General features: G+C 35.1%; 1 protein-coding gene and 1 pseudogene across 1 annotated transcript; one reads left to right on the top strand and one right to left on the bottom strand.

The window, feature by feature from the left end:
• Positions 1–645: 645 nt before the first annotated feature.
• Positions 646–7,586, bottom strand: LOC120154273 (annotated as a pseudogene).
• An 8,559-nt stretch (positions 7,587–16,145) lies between these two features.
• LOC120154296 (amino acid permease 6-like) lies at positions 16,146–18,587 on the top strand. Its single transcript, XM_039166093.1, has 7 exons — positions 16,146–16,328; positions 16,426–16,659; positions 16,829–16,922; positions 17,013–17,227; positions 17,332–17,474; positions 17,816–18,043; positions 18,137–18,587. Exons 1-7 carry the CDS (start codon positions 16,217–16,219, stop codon positions 18,560–18,562), a joined length of 1,452 nt encoding a protein of 483 aa, XP_039022024.1. The 5' UTR covers positions 16,146–16,216; the 3' UTR covers positions 18,563–18,587.
• The last annotated feature ends 1,345 nt before the right edge of the window (positions 18,588–19,932 follow it).

Below are 19,932 nucleotides of genomic sequence, written 5' to 3'. Positions count from 1 at the left end.
TACATTAGAGTCCAAAACAGTTGCCTTCAACGACCTTTACATAAGAGGAAGGGACACACACAGTCTTTTATATTGGAAGAAAACTTATAAATTTTAAAAATGTCATAATAAAATTTTAAGAGTGATATATAAAATACAAATAAAATATCTATGATAAATTGAAATTTTTGGGTCCATCCAGGGGTTCAAGGACTATCTTAACTAGATTCAAAAATTTCAACTAGCAGAATTCTAAAGAACAACAAAGCATCAATTGGATATGCATTAAACACTGACCATAACATCTTCGACGAGTCAATTTCTTTACAGCATAAGAAGAAATACGCAGTCATGGGTTCAGCTAGTATACGGTTTAGAAACAATTAAAAGAAAATCCAGCTAAATAGAGACAACAGCCTTCCCACGACCCGATAATTTACAGCTGATATCCATTTGATACCAATTCGATACAGACTCCGTGTATGTATCTATCGAATCTCAAATATGTGAAAAGTTGTTGTGCAAACCTTTCTCATCACATAAATCATAAGCTCAATCAACTATATTAAATGCTTCTTTTTTCTGCGTTAATATTTACACATTATGTGATGACTTGTAACAATTTCTACGGCAATCATTTGGCGGATATAGGCACATGTTGCTCTTTTTTCACTGTGATGCTCGAAAACTAGAAACCAGGATCACTGGCACAGCATTTAGCAACCAATCTAGGGATCGGGGATCCATCCATAAGGTACAGAACAACAGAAATCATGGACTGCTCGTAATAAATTATTTAAAAATATCTGGAAATGACCACATTATGAATCGAGCAAAAATGTCGGACTCCGAAAACTCAATATGTGCAGCCCGTCCAATGAACGAGTTTAAGTTCTTGCCATAAGCAGATGTGTTGGAAGTGGACATCACATCGCATAAACACCCAATCTTCAGTCGTAGGAGCTCGCATCTGATCGAAGCAGGTATGCAACATTTCCAAAAATGCTTTTCCGTTTTTTGAATGATCCGTTGCTGCTGCCTGGCATGACTCGATTCTGGCCGAATGATATGGAATGTAACCGTCCCGAGAGACAAACCATCTCACGACAACCTTAAACATATATGTAATTAAGTCATACAGTTATTGGAAGAGGTATGAAATACCTGGGGTGAAGAGAAGAGGATTATATTCTTGAAATTTTCCAGAGTTTTTTGCTGAAAGAAGCAAATTAACAAATTTAGGATTTGAGAGATTAAAAAACAATAATCTTGACATTGATCTCAATACCTTACAGAGCTTGTAGAAGAAAGTGTTATAGATATCGGGGTCATCCGTGAAAGTGAGTTGATGGAAGCACTGGCTCCCTTTGAACTTCTTCAAAAGCCACAACCCAGAATTGAATAAAGAATTTGAGCTGTACAGATATCCCAAGTGTGGACCAGATAGAGATAGGTACGTATGAAGATATCTCAGGTAAGGTTCCATAACACTGTCTACAGAAAGAATTGTATATATCTAGCAGAGATTACGAGATAGTAAAACTGGAAACGAAGCTAAAGGACAAGAACCTATCTACCTGCTACTGCTGCTCTTATTATGATGTTTCCAATAGAGTGCCCCAAAAAACTAAGTTCAATCTCTCCTAATCGTTCATATCTTGAAGCTTTACCTATTTTCCTTTTAAGAAAATGGACCACTTCCTGCGCCAGCCTCAGTCCCGTTTCTCTGAAGTCTCCAGATGTTTTATCCTCATTTGCCTCCGACATGAGAAACTTGATCTCGGAATCTATCAAAAGCCATTGGTTGCGAACAAGTCGAAAATCCAGATGATGCCCCTATTATATTCAAGTTGGGTTTAGACATTAATTCACTCACCAATCTGTCACTCTAATACGAACATGCTGAAGTTTACAAGGAAAGAAAGAGTAACCCTTGAATAGACACTGATATCTTCAATTTTTCAAGTCACTTCTACAAGGCCTTTGAGAAGCATAAAATTTAAATCCGGCGTTTACTATAAACGTACTTCGTATCAAATTATTTATGGTAATATGCATTAAAACTACAACCTAAGAAAACAAGAATAAGAGAGAAAACTTGCCTGAAATCCATGCACAAAGACAACAACCTTCAAATCACGGCATCTTTTTGCAGCTTTTGCTCTTACCGGCTTTTTCCCTTCTTCAGAACTAATATCATCATGTGAGGAAACTGAATCTAAGACATCCAAATTATTCATGTACCAGTTATAACTTAAACTACGACGAGGTGCATTCATAACGCGTTCTACAATTACAATAGGAATTGCTGAAGGATCTCCAAATATTTGCATGTCTTGGATTGAAAGACTGTTAATCTGTGGGCAAACAATCCTTTCCATTAAACACCAGGGATAAGGACTATAACCATTAAATACAATAACTTACCTTCATCTGTACAATACTCTGTCGATGAAGGTCAGCCTTTATTTCTGCCATATGCACAGGCTGTATTGCACAATATAAATTTCCCAAAATTAGAAATTGATGAAAAAAACTAGTGTTGCTCTCTCCTGGGTATGTAAGGAAAGAGCAACATATTTACTCAAATGAAAATATAAACAAGTATTCACGTCATCAAATAACTTCCATAAACTTGAACCCCTCTTATGCACAACACGGTGGTTAGTCTCCTCAAAGCCTTCATTTATAGAATAATGAGGCATTTCAACCTTAAAGTAAACCATCCATATTGACCATTCACTTTTTCGATCGTTAGCCCATATATAGTGCAGGACTTCCATTATCCTTGTTTTATTATCCCTGGAACGAAATGAAATTTCAACACCTAAATAAGCACCCTTTCTGTGAAAGCTGTATTAAGGTGTTAAAATCATCTTTAGGGATGGAATGATAAATAAAGTGTTCATATATACTGAGCAAAACAACCCTACAATATTGGGCAGAAATTTGTTGACTAACAACAGCAACAACTAGAAATAAAATGTGTAGGCTAACCTGTGGAAAGTAAGAAAAGTGCTCCATAAAAATAACTTCCGATCACCATATAGATTAAACATTCTAGTTACATCATCCTTGGATAAGTTCTGAGGCAATTGAGCACTTTGGAAATCTGATTCGCCATTAATTTTCTGATAAAAGAGAGGAAGAGATTGTAATTTTAATCTATATAAAAAAACTATAAAATCGTAAGAAAGTAAAAAATAGGAATAAGACACTGATGCTGGGTAAAATAAAGCAAGGACCTCAGGACCATTTTGTGGCTTGCCTTGTCCGGAGACTTCATTATCAGCAGTAACCTGATTTTCTTGCAAAAAGGAATTAAATAACCTTGTATCATTCATTGTGGATGTAAATTTTGTCAAATAAATCGCTTGGTTAATGGCATTGCCAAGTTTTTGTAGCTTTACAATCAAGGTTTCACGAGCATCTAATAACGCCTTTACAATCATGGCCTGTTTGAGGTCACTCGAATCCGCTTGAATCAACTCCTGCTCGATCACAGGATCAGACTATCAGTACATAGAATATTGATTATCAAGGACAGCAAGTAGCCACGTTAAAGAAATATGATGATTTTCCAAAACGGTCAAGTAAATCCTTGAGAAGTTTTAATTATCTAACGCCCCCCCCCCAAACCAAACACGCACAAAAAAAAAAAGTATTAAACATATTGAATGTCTACCCTTTTTCATGCCAAGAAAAAAATTATATTGAATGTATAGCCTTAGTCAAGCAGATGCACAGATAGACCAAGTCGTGATTAGGGATGGATTGTTGTTGTATATCCATATTCAATGTTTAGAACAAACCAGAGTCGAACCACCAATAGTGTCACAAGCAACATCATCAGCGGCTGTATAAGAAATGCTGAAAAAATTCAACTGGTCAAGTTATTTCTACATATCAATAGAGCACAACTTCATAAATAAAATCACCCCTTTCCCTTTCTTCATTTCCGCAAAGAACCACCCATCTCTAGAATCGATGACAAACTTGGGTACATTCATTGAGTCTTGGATAGAACCAGCTTCTAGGAGAGTGATGTGAATGCTTACATCCACAAGAGCAGCATGAGACGCATCAAAATAAACAGGGCAATAGGAATGAAGTCCTAAAAGAGCTTTAGAAGGGATTTGAAATTCATGGACAGCGGCAGGACAACTATCTGGAGAAGCCTGAAACTCAGAACTGAATGCAGAGCATTCGGATCAATTATGGGATCTTTTAACTTGAAGAAAGAAAATAGCAACACCTTCATACAAAGAATAGAAGCAAAAGCTTTAAATTTTAATTGTGCAGTACTGATAAAACAGGACTAGTCACCTTACCCATTCTCCATCAGAGGAGCATATAAAAGCTCAAACTTCAAAATAACAGCTGATGAGGAAGGCCACTGTCAGAGTCAAATAATGCTACATCAGCACCATAATAGGATATAAGGAAATATTAGCAATAGTCAAAGCAATCAAAGTAGAGAAGCTTCTATGCATGTCCCTTTCAATACCAAAATCAAATGAAGCAAATACTGGTGAAATCATAACTTTGAGGAAAATCCACTGTCATTTCTATTTGTCCATATGGTTGGAGTAGAGATTTTAATATCTATTAGCAGGAAAGGAGCTACGCATCAAAACCTATCATAGACTAACATAAGGTAATATATTTATAAATGAAGGTTTATAGAGTAAGCTCTGCAATTTATGTGGTTTGCTCTCCGGCTAAAGGGAGTGTCATGTGTGCATATTGGATACGTGCAAAGAGAGACCGTCTACCTCATTTTCCTTGAGGTAAATCAAATGCAGCCATGATAAATAAAAGAACATCCTGTCTTGCATATTTGATTCGAAAATGCTGCGTCACAAAACTGTTGTCTTTTTCATCAATCTTCCATACTCCATATCCACCACTCTCACAACCAAAGTTTGGAGATTGCAATATTTTTCTAGTCTTAATTAGGAAAAAAATTTCTGTTTGAGAATCAGAAAACTAATACATTATACTTTGAGAGCATAAACAAACTTTAAAATAAGGAGAAAACAACATATAGTTCCAAATATATTCACCATTAAACAAGATGAAATTCAATGATTGGCCATAAGTTAAGCATCAAATGAAATTAAATTTGTTTGCTTCAGCTGCATCAAAAATACTGGACCAATCAATCAGATAGCATAGCATATTCTTTCATAAACTGCAAGGTCCCCCTATTTTGGTCTCTAGAGGGACCAGTTCCGATACAAAACACTAGAATGTATCAACATTTCAAATGTTTATAATATAAACAACAACAAATAGCAAATTTATAACCTTAAGCTAAATGTTTTAGAAGAAAAAAGCACCATAATTTCATGAAATTACCTCCATATTGCAAGACTCTTGAAGGTGTGGCGGCAGAAGCAGGTTCTTCATTGTCCATCTGACAGTAACCTTGAGTTGATACCATCTAAACACACAAATAACGTAAGGATGATGGTGTGCATGATTCAAAACAAGCAGGAAAACACAAGAACTCCCTCATACCCTTGCTGGAAAAGATCAAGGTTGTAAAAACTATGGATGTAAATTGCAATCTCGTGGACAGTATCCAATATGACCACCGGCTGTAATTTAGCCTCTTTCCTTGCCAACTTGTCTATTTTTTCCTTCCCCTCAAATCCATTTCTCTATCGTTCAAATCACTTGATCACCCCTTGATGTTGAAACACATATAATCAAGTATCCCAAATCTTGCTTCTCTCCTTTGTTTTCACTCCCAAGTAAATTTTCATGGAATTTACGTTTTGATTCTTATAGAATTGTCAAAGAACAAAGCAACCGCACGTTAAAGAAGGGGACTCTCTAACAACTCTCTGTACCATCAAATGTTTTTTTTTTTTAATTCTCCTTGTAGAAAACTAAAACGGAAAACTGCAAACAAGGAATTGTAATCATACTCGTTTTAAGAAGTTCAATTCAGAATTCAAATGTGATTATGCCAATAACACACAACATTATAACAATGTTGCTGTTTAAACCTATGTGGAATTATAGTTTTTGTTTGAAAAGAACAAGATATTATAAACACAATTGAATTAGGTTGTTTAGAATAAAATTATGAATTTTAATTTACATCCTCAAATAAACTAGATAAGAACAGACATGAAGAATTGCAAATTGGCGTTTAAATTAAAAATATTTTATTTGTGTTAATATATATATATTTATAAAGTTATTATTTCATATACTGAAAAATATACTTAGTTCTACTTAAATCTTATATAGTATATTTTAATTATTCTAGATTGTAAAATTTAAATTTTAACATTTAAATTATAAATCTTAAAACTTATCATTTCCGACAATAGATAAGATACATAAAAACATTAGAATCAATCTTGTGAAATAGTTTTTTCATTATCAGTGTATGAGATAATAATTCATATAATCTAATATATGTATTGTTTGAACTTTCATTTACACAATGCTACATGTTTCATTTAAAGTTAATGATTTTATTAGTGTTTAGAGTTTAGGGTATTAAAAACTAGGGTTAACTACATGGATGATCACTTGTGTTTATGGTTTGTGTACTTTTGGTCATTAATTTCAAAAAACATAAGATATAATTACTTTTGTTTTTATTTAATTAAGATATGGTCGCTTTTGTTTTTATTTAATTAAGATGTAGTCATCACGAGTTAACTGTTGTTAACAATTAACGGAATATGTGACGTGATAGTTGATATAATCGCATATTTGGTCCCTGTCATTTACATATTCTCTCAATTTAGTCATACTTTTAAATATATTTTAACATAAAACATATATTTTTAAATGAAAATAAAAATAAAATATTTTTAAATTAAATTAATAATTGAATATAAAAATATTTTTTAAGTTAATATATAAAAAATATTATGAATTTAACTATTTATACCCTAAGATACAAAATATATACATCATGTTGTCTACTTTAGACGAAGCAATGGTTTTAGCTTAATGATTGGATACATGTTTAGTTTCTACTTTAGACCACGTTGTTTACTTTAAACCCTAAGATGCAAAATATATACACCATATTGTCTACTTTAGACCCTAAAATACAAAACATGTACACCATGTTGGATACAAAATATATACACATCACTATTTGATTGGTGGAAATAAATATATTAAATTAAAATAAAATTAGTCCTCCAACCGAATGATGACACTTGGCGTCATTTGATTGGAGGATTAAATTTATTTTAATTTATTAAAAGTATGAATAAATTGAGATAATATGTAAATAACAGGGATCAAATGCATGATTATATCAAAATATTTAACTGCTGTTAAAAGAGTTAACTCGGGTGACCATATCTTATGTTTTTTGAAATCAGTGACCAAAAGTGAGCAAAACACAAACATAAGTGATCATTCGTGTGGCTAACCCAAAAAATACTTATATATATTATATGAGATTGATTCTGCTACATATTATAAAAATAAAAGATATATTAATTTAAAATTATGAAATAAATATAAATTGACGACTGATATTTTTTTTTGAATTATGGTTTTTTAATTTTTAATCATAATGATTAACCTACACAAAGAAAAGATAACGAAGTAGCAGGTGCCATGGCAGCGTTAGCAATGAATAAACAACCATGGGGCTGCATGTTATTTAAAGCTCCTCTACCAAACGAGATGCTACAAGTTTTACACAACGTATCGAGAATGTTACTGCTGTAACAAGTTTGTCTCTCTCTTTTTACCAAAAGATAAAAATTGCAAGGATATGCTTTTCATGTACAGACTGAGAATCAAACTGTGAATATCTGTTGACTTAGGGCATCTCCAATGCTGCGTTATAATCCCTGCTTATCTACACTGTGGAGAAAAAACTTCCTCCAGTGCATCGCCAAAATCATCTCTAGTTTGGAGAAACGCTACAGTCCGCGCCAGACTATAGCGTCACATCTGGCGCGGTACTGTAGCATGCGCTACAATTTTCTTTTTCTTTTTTTTTGATTTTTTTTTAAATTCAAGTAGATTAAATTACAAGATAGATAAAAATACATTAGCTGACCCTATTCCCATATGTAATGGGGTAAGGGGCAGGTAGGATAGTAGGTTGCCCCCAACGCCAGGTTGAGAGCAGCTTCCGTGGGAGACCCTGGTAGTTAGAATTATGAATTGCCCACCATGGGACTCGATCCCACGACCACAAGGTTAAGAGCCTAGGGGAGGGGGAGAAATGTTGTTTCTGGGATTAGTTAGATGATGTACTTAGGAGCATTCCTGAGGACCAAAGAGTTTTCATAGGGGGAGACTTCAATGGCCATATATGTAGTGCAACTGACGGGTATGACGATGTTATGGGGTTTCGGTTTTGGTAGTAGGAACGAGGAAGGTTTACATTGCTTGAATTTGCTACTGCACACGATATGGTGGTCACTAACTCCTGCTTTAACAAGAGAGATGTGAACTTGATTACGTTCCATAGCGGGGGACATTGTACCCAAATCGACTACATCCTGGATCGAAATCGGGATCGATGGGCTTGCATTGACTGTAAGGTGTTCACTGAAGAGGCATGTGCATCACAACACAGATTGTTGGTTTTGGTGTTTCGCGTACGCCACGGGCGGAGCACTCATAGGAGGGCTAAACTTAGTAAACCTAGGATCATTTGGAAGAACTTACATGGAGCGACAACTGATGACTTTAGGAGTAAGGTTTTGTCTAATACAAGTTTTGGAACTAAAAACTCAAATAATGCAGATATGTTATGGAAAAATATAGCAAATTCCATATGAGAGGTGGGCAAAAACACCATTGGGTTTTTGACAAGGAAGGACAAGGAACATAAAGAATCATGGTGGTGGAACGATGAAGTCCAAACTAAGGTGAAGACAAAGCAAACTTGCTTCAAGGAGTTTCTACAATGCAATGAAGACGAAGAAAGATCGAGAGCTAAACAAAGATACAAGGAAGCAAAGCAGTAAGCCAAGAAAACAGTGGTTAAAGTAAAGGATAAGGCATACGAGGAAATGTACAAGATATTAGACACCAAGGAATGACAAAACGGCATCTTCAGGCATGCGAAATCCAGGGAAAATAGGAAAAATGATCTAAGTAGCATTAGGTTTATTAAGGAAAACAATGGTGTTCTTTTAGTGAAAGATCATGATATTAAGAGGGTTTGGGGCAGTTACTTCTTTGGCTTATTTAATGACGGTGTCTCTCACTATACAGATAATACTGTTGATGGGTCAGACGACCATCATACTGTGGACAATGACTGCCCTACAAGTAGGATTGGGTTTGAGGAAGTCAAATGACTCTTAGAAAGATGGGGAGGGACAAAGCTGTCGGTCTAGATCAAATTCCTATCACTGTGTGGTTTGCCCTAGGAGAAGAGGGAGTTAAATGGTTGACCAACATCTTTACTATTATTTTAGAGACTGTCAATATGCTAGAGGAGTGAATAGAGTTTACGGTGATACCAATCTATAAGAATAAAGGAGATCCCCAAAGTTATGACAACTACAGAGATATTAAACTACTCAGCCATACCATGAAACTATGGGAAAGGGTGATAGAGGCTAGGTTGAGACAGGTTACTAGGGTCTCGAAAAACCAATTTGGCTTTATGCCAGGCAGGTCTACTACGAAGGCGATTCATCTACTTCGACGGCTTATGGAGAAATATAGGGAAAAAAAGAGAACTTCACATGGTGTTCATTAACCTTGAGAAGATATATGATAGCGTTCCCCGCGATACAATCTGGAAGACCTTGGAAACGAGACGGATCCCAACTGCTTATATCTGGACAATTCGTGATATGTACTGTAGATCTACTACTTACGTCATAACTACAGTTGGCGACACCGAGGCATTCCCGGTGGAAATCGAACTCCACCAGGGGTCGGCTCTTAGCCCTTACATATTCGCCTTGATTATGGACGACATCTATTGTGCGACACTAGACGGTGTTCCATGGTGTATGCTTTTCGCTAACGACATTGTCCTAGTTGCTGAAACAAAAACTGAGCTGAATAGTAGATTGGCTGCCTGGAAGACTGTTTTGGAAGAAAAAGGTCTAAGGATCAATATTGAAAAGACATAGTATTTATGTTCAAACTTCAGTGGGAACCAAAACAATGAAGATGTAGAAGTATGCATAGAAGGACACATTATCCCCTCAAAATACATAAAGATGGGGATGTAGATGATGACGTTACACTGTAACATCCCAAACTACGGGTTAATGATCAAATTGTAAAATTTCAGAATTTGGTGATTAAAGTGGAAAAGTTAAAAAGTTCAATGATTTATTTGAAAGTATTTCCTGAAGAGTTGTTAGTAATTATTGAAAGAGTTAAAGGGCAAACAGGTCATTGAACAAGAAAAAAACAATTAAATAAAATTTAGTGGGTATTATAATACTCATGTGAAACATGTGTGAAGAGATAAGTTTCCAAACTTATCTTCTTCATCTTCTTCTCTTCTCCAATGTGCCCAAGCTAGAGCAAATGTGAGTTTTATATTTTTTTTGATTATTTGTTAATTTTAAGAGTGAGTTTTGATCATTAGATGATAACTAAGCTTAAGGAAAGCTTAAGTTATCTTAAAATTAAAAGATGAAGAAGTTGTGTAAGATTAAATAAAATGGGGTTTAAAGTGAAATTTTGAATAAGAATGTTTAAATGAATTTGGAATATGAATTTGACTTGTCATCTATGAGAATAAGAAGTTAGAAGTGTTAGAATGAAGTTTGGATAACATGGAAAATTTGGTATGATTCTTAGCCTTAAGAATTTGGATGAAATATGGAAGATTATAAGGTGTTGGAATGATAGGAATTAGTTAAAGTTGTTATAGATGAATTTAGTAGCATAATAAGGATTTTATACATGAAAATTTGGGTGATGTATTGATGATTTTTCGGATGAAATAGCTTATTATGGGCAAGTGCATCGATGCACTATGAGTGTGTATCGATGCACTATGATAAATTTTGAAGGTGCATCGATGCATTAAGGGGTGCATCGATGCATGAATATTTCAAAGCTATTTTGTGTACCGATGCACCCATAGTGCATCGATACACCCCTATATGAAAAGTGGAATTTTGGTTCATTAAATTAGCCTAAGTTATTAATACCAAGTTATAAGGTTTAGGCTTTTGATAATTGTTTCGGAAATTATGTTTATGTAGATATTGAGCCTAAACAAGTTCCGGAACAATCAAAGAGTTAGGATCGAATCAAAGCAAGGCTAAGGTGAGTGCAATTTAATTTGTACTTAGGTTATTGAATAAACATTGGCTTGCGATGAGCCAGTGACGGAGTTACTATGGTAAGAAATAACTTCTAAAATTTATGTGATTATGATTTGTACATTAGTACATAGAAATGGATGTATGTTATTATATGTTACATGATTTACATGCTTAAGTGAAAATGCAACATGTGATATATGTTATATGATATGACATGCAAGTTTACATGAACAAATGAGAAATGATAAAAGCCATATGAAATGATCTACATGAATACATGCACTTGTGATATTATATGATATATATGTTTACACATATATGTGGTATGTGACAGAAGAGAAAGAACAAGTGATATGAAATGTATAAATGATAATGTCCATGTTATATGATATGAGAGCTAGTGGTATAGTTGGCATGTCAAAAGTCGAGGGTTCTACGTGGTCCTTCGGGACATATATGTATCCTTTGGAACATTTACAGGGTCTTTTGAGACAGATTTGATCTACTAGAATATGTATATGGTTCTTAAGGAGTGGTCATTCGGGACAAATACAGTACATAGATCCTTCGGGACAAATTTCATAGCCCCTAGTAAGACCCCATACGAGGTGTGGTGACAGCATAGTGCACAACCTCAATGTACTCACATACCTTAAGTTCTCACTGGTGTACATGGGCTAATAAAGAGATTAAACAAATATACTAAAGGTGATATGCATATGTGATTTATTATGTGGAATAAATTACAAGGATATATGTTTTAGTTATATGAATTGTATTACATGAAGTATATAATTTGTATAAACGATAAGTATATGATTATATGATAAAAGGTATTAATGATAATAATAGGATAATGATAAAGAATAAAATAATCATATATGTACATTGGTGGATTTGATATATGAATAGAAATATGATAGTATATGTGCATGTATGTAATTTAATATATGAAATGTTTTTATGATTTTTATTATATGTTTTATATACCTCACTAAGTAAACTACTTAGCATGTGATTGTTTCACACGTAGGTTCCGAGAAGAGGAAGAATGATAAAAGTTATGCAAGACATGTCAGTTCCTCCTTTCTAAAGATCAGATCAGAAAAGAAATGTATAGTATGTATTTTGTAATAAGGATAATGGTTGGCATGTAAATGAAGGTTTAAATATGATATGTTCTAATCGGTTTGTAAAATCATATAATAGAGTTTTGTAATATTTTAAATGTATTTATACAAATGTAAATGTATAGTAATGAACAGTTAAATTTTTACGAGTTTTATGAACGTTTTTACGAAAGTAACTGTAGTAGTATTGTAGCAGTGCATCGATGCACAATTTTGCTTCGAAATTTTGGTGCATAGAGGCACTGTAGCAATGCATAGAGGCACTGTTCATGACAATGTTCATCACTGTTCACGGTACTGTTCATACTGTATTTCACTGTTCATAAATAAGTTTTTATCTCAAAATTTTATACCAAACACAATTGAACAATATATGATCGTATTTTCTTAATATAAGTTCAAATGTTCAGGTATTTTACAAGAATAAAGGTTTTGAAATGTCAATGTGACATCTCGAACTCGTATCCAGGTCGAGTACGGGTTAGGGTGTTACATACACATCGTATAAAGGCGGGATGGCTAAAGTGGATGGCTGCTACTGGAGTTTTGTATGACAAGAAGGTGTCTTTAAAACTTAAGGGAAAATTTTATACAATGACAATAAGACCAACGCCTCTGTATGGATCAGAATGTTGGACAATCAAGAAGAATCACATAAGGATGATGGAGACCGTCGAAATGAGAATGCTTCGATGGATATGTGGTAAGACTCTGTGGGACATGACACCAAACTCAGCTATTAGGATGTCCTTGGGGTGGTGCCTGTATCCGAAAAATTGAGGGAGGGAAGACTACGGTGGTTTGGGCATGTCCTTAGGCAACAACCGTCGGATGCGGTCAGGAGGGTAGAGTCGATTATAGTCGACGGTGCCAGGAGGAGAGGACGACCAAGGCGGAAGTGCGAAGACTGCTTGAGATCTGATTTGAAGGATTTAGCCATTACCGAGGACATGACCTCTGATAGGAAATTATGGAGACATAAGACCATGGTAGCCGAGTAGTGTAGGTCACAAACATAGGGTGTAACATCTCTGTATTCTTTTTAAATGACTTTGTAATAATTTCCATGACTTCTACTTTATATACGTTTATGTCATTATAATTTATGAAGGCTTAGAACTAGGGTAGCGGAGTAGAGTTGCCTTAGTTTAGGTTTTCACCCATTTAACTTTATTCCTTCTCGTAGCTTGCTATCATTGACTATTGTGTATCATTCTCTTCAGGTTTCCTCTTTTTAAATTTAGTCGGATCTTACGTTTCTGTCTATATACAAAGATTTTTACGCATGGATTGATTTGCATGGATTAATTCCCATTACAGACGTGCATATGAAGACTGTTCAACTATGTATTTATTTATTTACTTATACATGCATTGCATTTTATCTTTCTTTTTAATTTTTTGATTGTCGGAGGTCTTCCACGGAAGCTGCTCTCAATCCTGGCGTTGGGGGCAGCCTACTACCCTACCTCCCCCTTACTCCATTACATATGAGAATAGGGTTTTGTTGTTGTTGTTGTTGTATAAAAATACATTGAAATTAGTTATAAAAACATACTAATTTTGTTTGTAAATTTTTTGATTTTTTTATTTTTCTGATTTTTTTAAATTCAAATAGATTAATTTGCAAGATATAGTTAAATATTTTCTTATGTTTTTTCGCATTATTATTATGAAATGTATTTTTCTTATTTATTTGTATTTTCATAATGTTATTTATGAATGTTTTATTTATGTTTTTTATCTTGATATTTATTATAAAATATATATGTTTTATTTTATATTTGAAAAATCAATATTATAATAGTTAAATATTGTGAATAAAGTAGAGTTGATAGTAATATAAAGATAATACTGAAAATGAATTACTATAGTAGAGATGGATATACTGTAGAGTAGAGACGAGGACTGGAGTGGCCTTAAGTGTATTTTGAGCACTGACATAAAGTCAAATGTGAACCGGACCAAAGGAAATAAAAAAAGATCTGACATAAAGGAAAAGTGGTCCCCTGAATAATAATTCTATTGAAAAAAAAGAGAGTAAATGATCTAAAAATAGAAATACACGTGGAATTCAGTTTCCTATTTTGTTTGTTCATACTTTAACATGTACATGGATGAAATTATTCAAAAAAGAAAAATCAAATTATTTAGTTGATTCGGCCACCATGGCCACCCCATAGACCCCTCTGCATCAAACTCAACTTTAAGTCACAATTCAAAGAACGGCACGTCTCAGTTGAAGGGAGTCGTATTTTTGTTTTCAATTGTCATCCTTTATACAAAAGCCATAAGTCCATAAGATTACTCGACATTACTCGTACACTGCTTCAGCCAAAAAAAGTCTACGCCCACAGACCTCATTTATTGTTCTTCTTTGTCATCTACAATTCCTTGTTGTGAATTCAAGAGCTTTCGGATTCGGAATTTGGAGGGGTATCGTGGATTACAGATGGCTTTCCGTGATTGCTGCTGTGGCTGGATGGCACATAATTGAACTCGCGCAACACATGTGTCAAGAAAAAGTGCAAGTTGAGATGAACGAACTGGACTTGTAAAAAATGGGAATCATTATGATCGTAAGTGGTGGTTTTGGTGATAGTTTATAGGCGGTAACCAACGTGCCAGGTAGGCCGTGTTCATGAGATTGGGCATTTGGATTCCAGCTCCAAGTAAAGGTCGCCACGTTTTTCTTCACTCGTCAAATAAGTGGGTGAATCAAAATCCCACTTGCATTAAAACTAAAAGGAAAGCAGGGGAGCTCTGTTTCAGAGATATTTGTCCAAAGGCTAGTGACTGATGTAATAGATTCCAACCAACAGTACAAATATCTAAACTACTGTTAACTAGTCAACTTGAAATAAGCAAAGCTGGTTAAGTTTTGAGACAAATTATAGGAGCTGGTCTTGTCATTTGGACATTTTCTTTTTCAATTCATACTTGGAATGTTTCTTTTGGTTCCTAAAGTCAGATGCGAATATTTACTCCTTTGAGAATTCAGACATTAATATCATAGCCCATCACCTATAAACTGTAGCGTATGGGTTTTAATGACTGCTTGTCCTGATGAGGATATGCCTCTTTTTGAAATTTCCAACAAAATCAATCAAAATGCCGTAAGATAGAAAGAGACTAAATTCGGACACGACGACAATTTTCGTCATCCAAGTCTTGAGGAGGGCACGTGAAAGTGATATCACTGTATGGGGATTTAAAAGTCATGCAACTTATAATTATACCGATCAGCCCCATTATCAGCACGCTTCATGGTTGTGCTAAAACTTTTCCATATTCCATGGCTAATGCTTGGCTACCTAATTATTTATATATATCCCTATATTGCCTATCTGTTTGGAAAAAAAGATCAAAGAGTATAAGAGTAAAATAAAACACGATATTATATTGCTTGGAAGACGAGGTGAGGCCTAATTTCTAAGTACATGTGTTCCTCGGTGTGTTAGGGGAAAAGAAGTGACCTACTTGTACTAAATACAAGTGGCAAAGTCAAAAGTCAAAACTCAGATTTTCTGTGCATAGCTCTGGAATCACATTGGATGGCTAACATCGAAATATCATATTTCCCATAACCAAAGTATGGGGAGTAGGGACAGCCCATACGAGTTAAAACCCAAGAGCACAAGCGACGACCATCCAACGTGCCCAAAAACAGTGTCAATGATTCCACTGCCCCACGGCTCCAAGCCTCCAACCTTAGCCTATATATGTTTGCCTTTCTCTCTAAACTCATTACCATTTCTTACAGGCTTCAAAGCAAGTTGTATTTTTTCTTTTCCTCCCGTCATTTGAGGCTTGTTTTCAACTCATTATCATTTGATCCTCGAGGCTGAAGAGATGGCCAAAGAGATGCAGAAGACTAGCATGTTCATTGAGAGAAACCCTGGAGATTATGAGAATGGTGATATCTCCAAGAACTTGGATGATGATGGTCGAGTCAAAAGAACCGGTAGTTACTCGTATTTCTTCTCCTCAAAGGCTTAGCATTATTATACTTGTTTTGATCATGGTTCTTATTTAGCTTTGATTTTTTTTTTATTTTGAAGGGACTTGGCTTACTGCAAGTGCTCATATTATCACTGCTGTGATTGGATCTGGAGTCCTGTCTCTTGCATGGGCCATTGCCCAGTTGGGTTGGGTGGCTGGACCGGCTGTCCTAACGGCTTTCTCCTTCATCACCTACTTCACCTCCACCCTTCTTGCTGATTGCTATAGGGCTCCTGATCCTGTCCATGGAAAGAGAAACTACACTTACATGGATGTTGTTAGAGCTTATCTAGGTACTAATTTCAGCTGTTAATCTTCACATTAATTCCATAATAATTGATTGTTTACAGTTCCAAGAACATACCTTATTTTAAAGAGAAACTACTTCCCCATGTAGATAATTCAATTCAATCCCACAGGAACCATTAATGAAACATCAAAATCAATGCTTATCTTTTGTAGGAGGAAGAAAGGTCCAACTCTGTGGATTAGCTCAGTATGTAAATCTTCTGGGAGTAACCATTGGTTACACTATCACAGCATCAATTAGCATGGTGTAAGTTTGAGTCTTGAGTATTAAATTACCTTCCTTTGACTATGCTAATGGTTTTGTTAATTGTTGTGTTCTATTTGGTTGTAAAACCAGGGCCGTCAAAAGGTCAAATTGCTTCCACAAGCATGGCCATCATGTAAAGTGCCAAACATCCAACAACCCTTTCATGGTCATCTTTGCTTGCATCCAGATCGTTCTCAGCCAAATCCCAAACTTCCACAATCTTTCATGGCTGTCGATTCTTGCTGCCATCATGTCTTTCGCTTATTCTTCCATTGGCCTTGGACTTTCCATCGCCAAAGTTGCAGGTAACTTTAACAGCTGATAAAAATGACGTTGTTTCTGGTTTATTCATTTGATAGAGTGACTTTAATTTCATGTAAATCTAACTCTTCCGTTAATTAACATCAAGGTGGGGAACATGTAAGGACAACCTTAACCGGAGTGACAGTAGGGGTGGACGTGTCGGGATCTGAAAAGATTTGGAGGACATTCCAAGCTATTGGAGACATTGCCTTTGCCTATGCTTTTTCTACCGTCCTAGTTGAGATTCAGGCAAGTATTTGCATATTGTCAAATATGTATAAATCACTTTTCGAGTAATATAATGTAAGATCCTGATATCCAAAGATTCCTATGGACCAGAATGTTTCAGAATTTGGTCCATAGATTCTATTGCATTTTTCAAAAGTAGAAAAGTAAGTGAAAGCTTTATCTTTCCAACTTTTCTTTTATCAGTTATCATGAACCTATTAGAACAGCAGATTTTGACGTCCAATATAGTTGAGTATCAACTGTTTTTGTCCCATCTCAAAAACCAATAACCTTTCCCAAAGTGAGAAAGGGACATGTACAAAGAAATTTTAAAGTCATACTTTTTCCCTTCATGAATTCAGGACACGATCAAATCCAGTCCACCGGAGAACAAATCAATGAAGAGAGCAACAACCCTTGGTGTCTCAACGACGACTCTGTTCTATGTCCTTTGCGGACTTGTCGGATATGCAGCCTTCGGAAATGATGCACCAGGAAATTTCCTTACTGGCTTCGGCTTCTATGAACCCTTTTGGTTGATCGACTTCGCCAACATCTGCATTGCCATTCATCTTATTGGAGCATACCAGGTCGAACAAACACATGCATACATATGCATTTACATTAACAAAATTCAATATCATTGATGACCCCGGTCTAACATGGTTAACAAATATATCCAGGTATTTGCCCAACCTTTATTCGGATTCATCGAGGGCTGGTGTGCCAGACGGTGGCCTGAAAACAAATTCATTACAAGAGAACATGTTGTTGATGTTCCATGCTATGGTGTTTATTACATCAACTTCTTCAGGCTGGTGTGGAGGACAGCCTACGTTATTTTGACAGCCGTGGTAGCCATGATATTTCCTTTCTTCAACGATTTCTTGGGACTTATCGGGGCCGGCTCGTTTTGGCCATTGACGGTCTACTTCCCGATAGAGATGCACATTGCTCAAACGAAATTGCCCAAGTACTCGTTCAGGTGGATATGGCTGAAAATACTGAGTTGGGTTTGCTTGATCGTTTCACTCATTGCTGCCGCTGGATCTGTTCAAGGACTGATTCAAAGCCTGAAGACATACAAGCCATTTCAGACTCAGGACTGAATGACTCGCCTATAATGCTTTGATTCCGTGTAAAATGTTGGAAATTTGTGGAGACTGTAATTTATTTCCCTTTTGTTTTCTAAATGTGTTGCCTTCTACAATTGGTGGCAAAAGCAGCTTTAAAGCTCCATCTAAAATGAGAGACAGATGTAAGAAATTATAGTGATGCATGAAATCCAACATTATGTAAGAAATTACCAGATTATGAATATGTCCATGCAAAATGCCACATGTTTCAATTAGGTACTGGTTTTTTTTAAGTTTCATGGGCCGGGTTCGGGTGGATTAACATGGATAACATTAAGTCATGTCCCTCCCAATTTTCTTGTTCATTCGTTAAATTTTATTAGTTTTAAAAATCAAACTAAGACTTCATTCATTTTGTTCAATTGTTCTTTAAACCGGTATTAATTTGGTTACACCAACACTTAGTCCTCTCCGATAGTATTGTTCTTCAAATGTCATCAAACATTATAGAAATTCTAATCCCATTAGAACCCATATTTTCAAAACATCCCCTTTGAAGAGACAACTCCAATTGATATGATTTTGACACCTTCTAGATTTGATAGTCAAATAGTAATTAGTAAGAGGTAAGTCGACAGAAAAAAAAAGTACGAATAAAAGAATAAATATAAGGTGTGAGATCTCGAGTCTCATCCTACATGTTATCATCGTCCTATATGCAAAACTTTAAATTCAGCTCAATCGTAATTTGATATAGAAATATCATCTCTGATAGTAAGAAAAAAAATTAATCAAGCAAAATGTAAATTGAACACTCAGTCATTGAAACACGCATTCTCATGATTAAGAGATTAAATTAATACAAAACAAAGTTTAGGACTAGAGTACAAATTATAATAAATAAAAGGTTTCAACAAGTAATTTACTCATTATAATAGGTGGGTATCAAAACTTGTGTATAGAAGCATTTCCATCAAGCTTCGAAACTGGTTAGAGAAGTTTTCAAAATTTAAAATTAATTTTGAAATATCTAGATCAAAAATCGAAATTAATTTAAATAATTATTTAAATATAATTTAATGACCTTTATATATTTTTCTTAATTATTAAAACTCCTCAAAATATCGTTATTTTGCGTAATAATTTCAAGATAGAATAAACTCGTTATATCCTTATGAATAGGGCCTTCGATTTTCGCTAGAGCTGATTACGCTCTGTTCGGTTACATCTTGCCGTTTAGCGTAGTGTGTTCTAGGTCTAGGTCTCGTAGTGTGTAGTTTTAGTTCGGCAAAAGCCTTGTTCTAGGCGGTGACGAAGAAGTGAAAAGTTGTAGTGTAAAAGTTTTTGGTTAAAGTTTCAATATCGTTCGATTATATTTGTCTTCGTATAACGTTGGTACGGGT

Source organism: Hibiscus syriacus, unplaced genomic scaffold, assembly GCF_006381635.1.
Source record: "Hibiscus syriacus cultivar Baekdansim isolate YM2019G1 unplaced genomic scaffold, ASM638163v2 tig00111127_pilon, whole genome shotgun sequence".
Taxonomy (NCBI): domain Eukaryota; kingdom Viridiplantae; phylum Streptophyta; class Magnoliopsida; order Malvales; family Malvaceae; genus Hibiscus; species Hibiscus syriacus.
The sequence above is the reverse complement of the archived record's forward strand: the minus strand, read 5'-3'. Positions and strand labels throughout refer to the sequence as shown.

Coding starts and splice junctions, on each gene's coding strand:
- LOC120154296 (XM_039166093.1), top strand. CDS start 16,217: ATGGCCAAAGAGATGCAGAAGACTAGCATGTTCATTGAGAGAAACCCT. Junction 16,660..16,828: donor TGTTGTTAGAGCTTATCTAG/GTACTAATTTCA, acceptor TATCTTTTGTAG/GAGGAAGAAAGGTCCAACTC. Junction 17,228..17,331: donor TTCCATCGCCAAAGTTGCAG/GTAACTTTAACA, acceptor ATTAACATCAAG/GTGGGGAACATGTAAGGACA.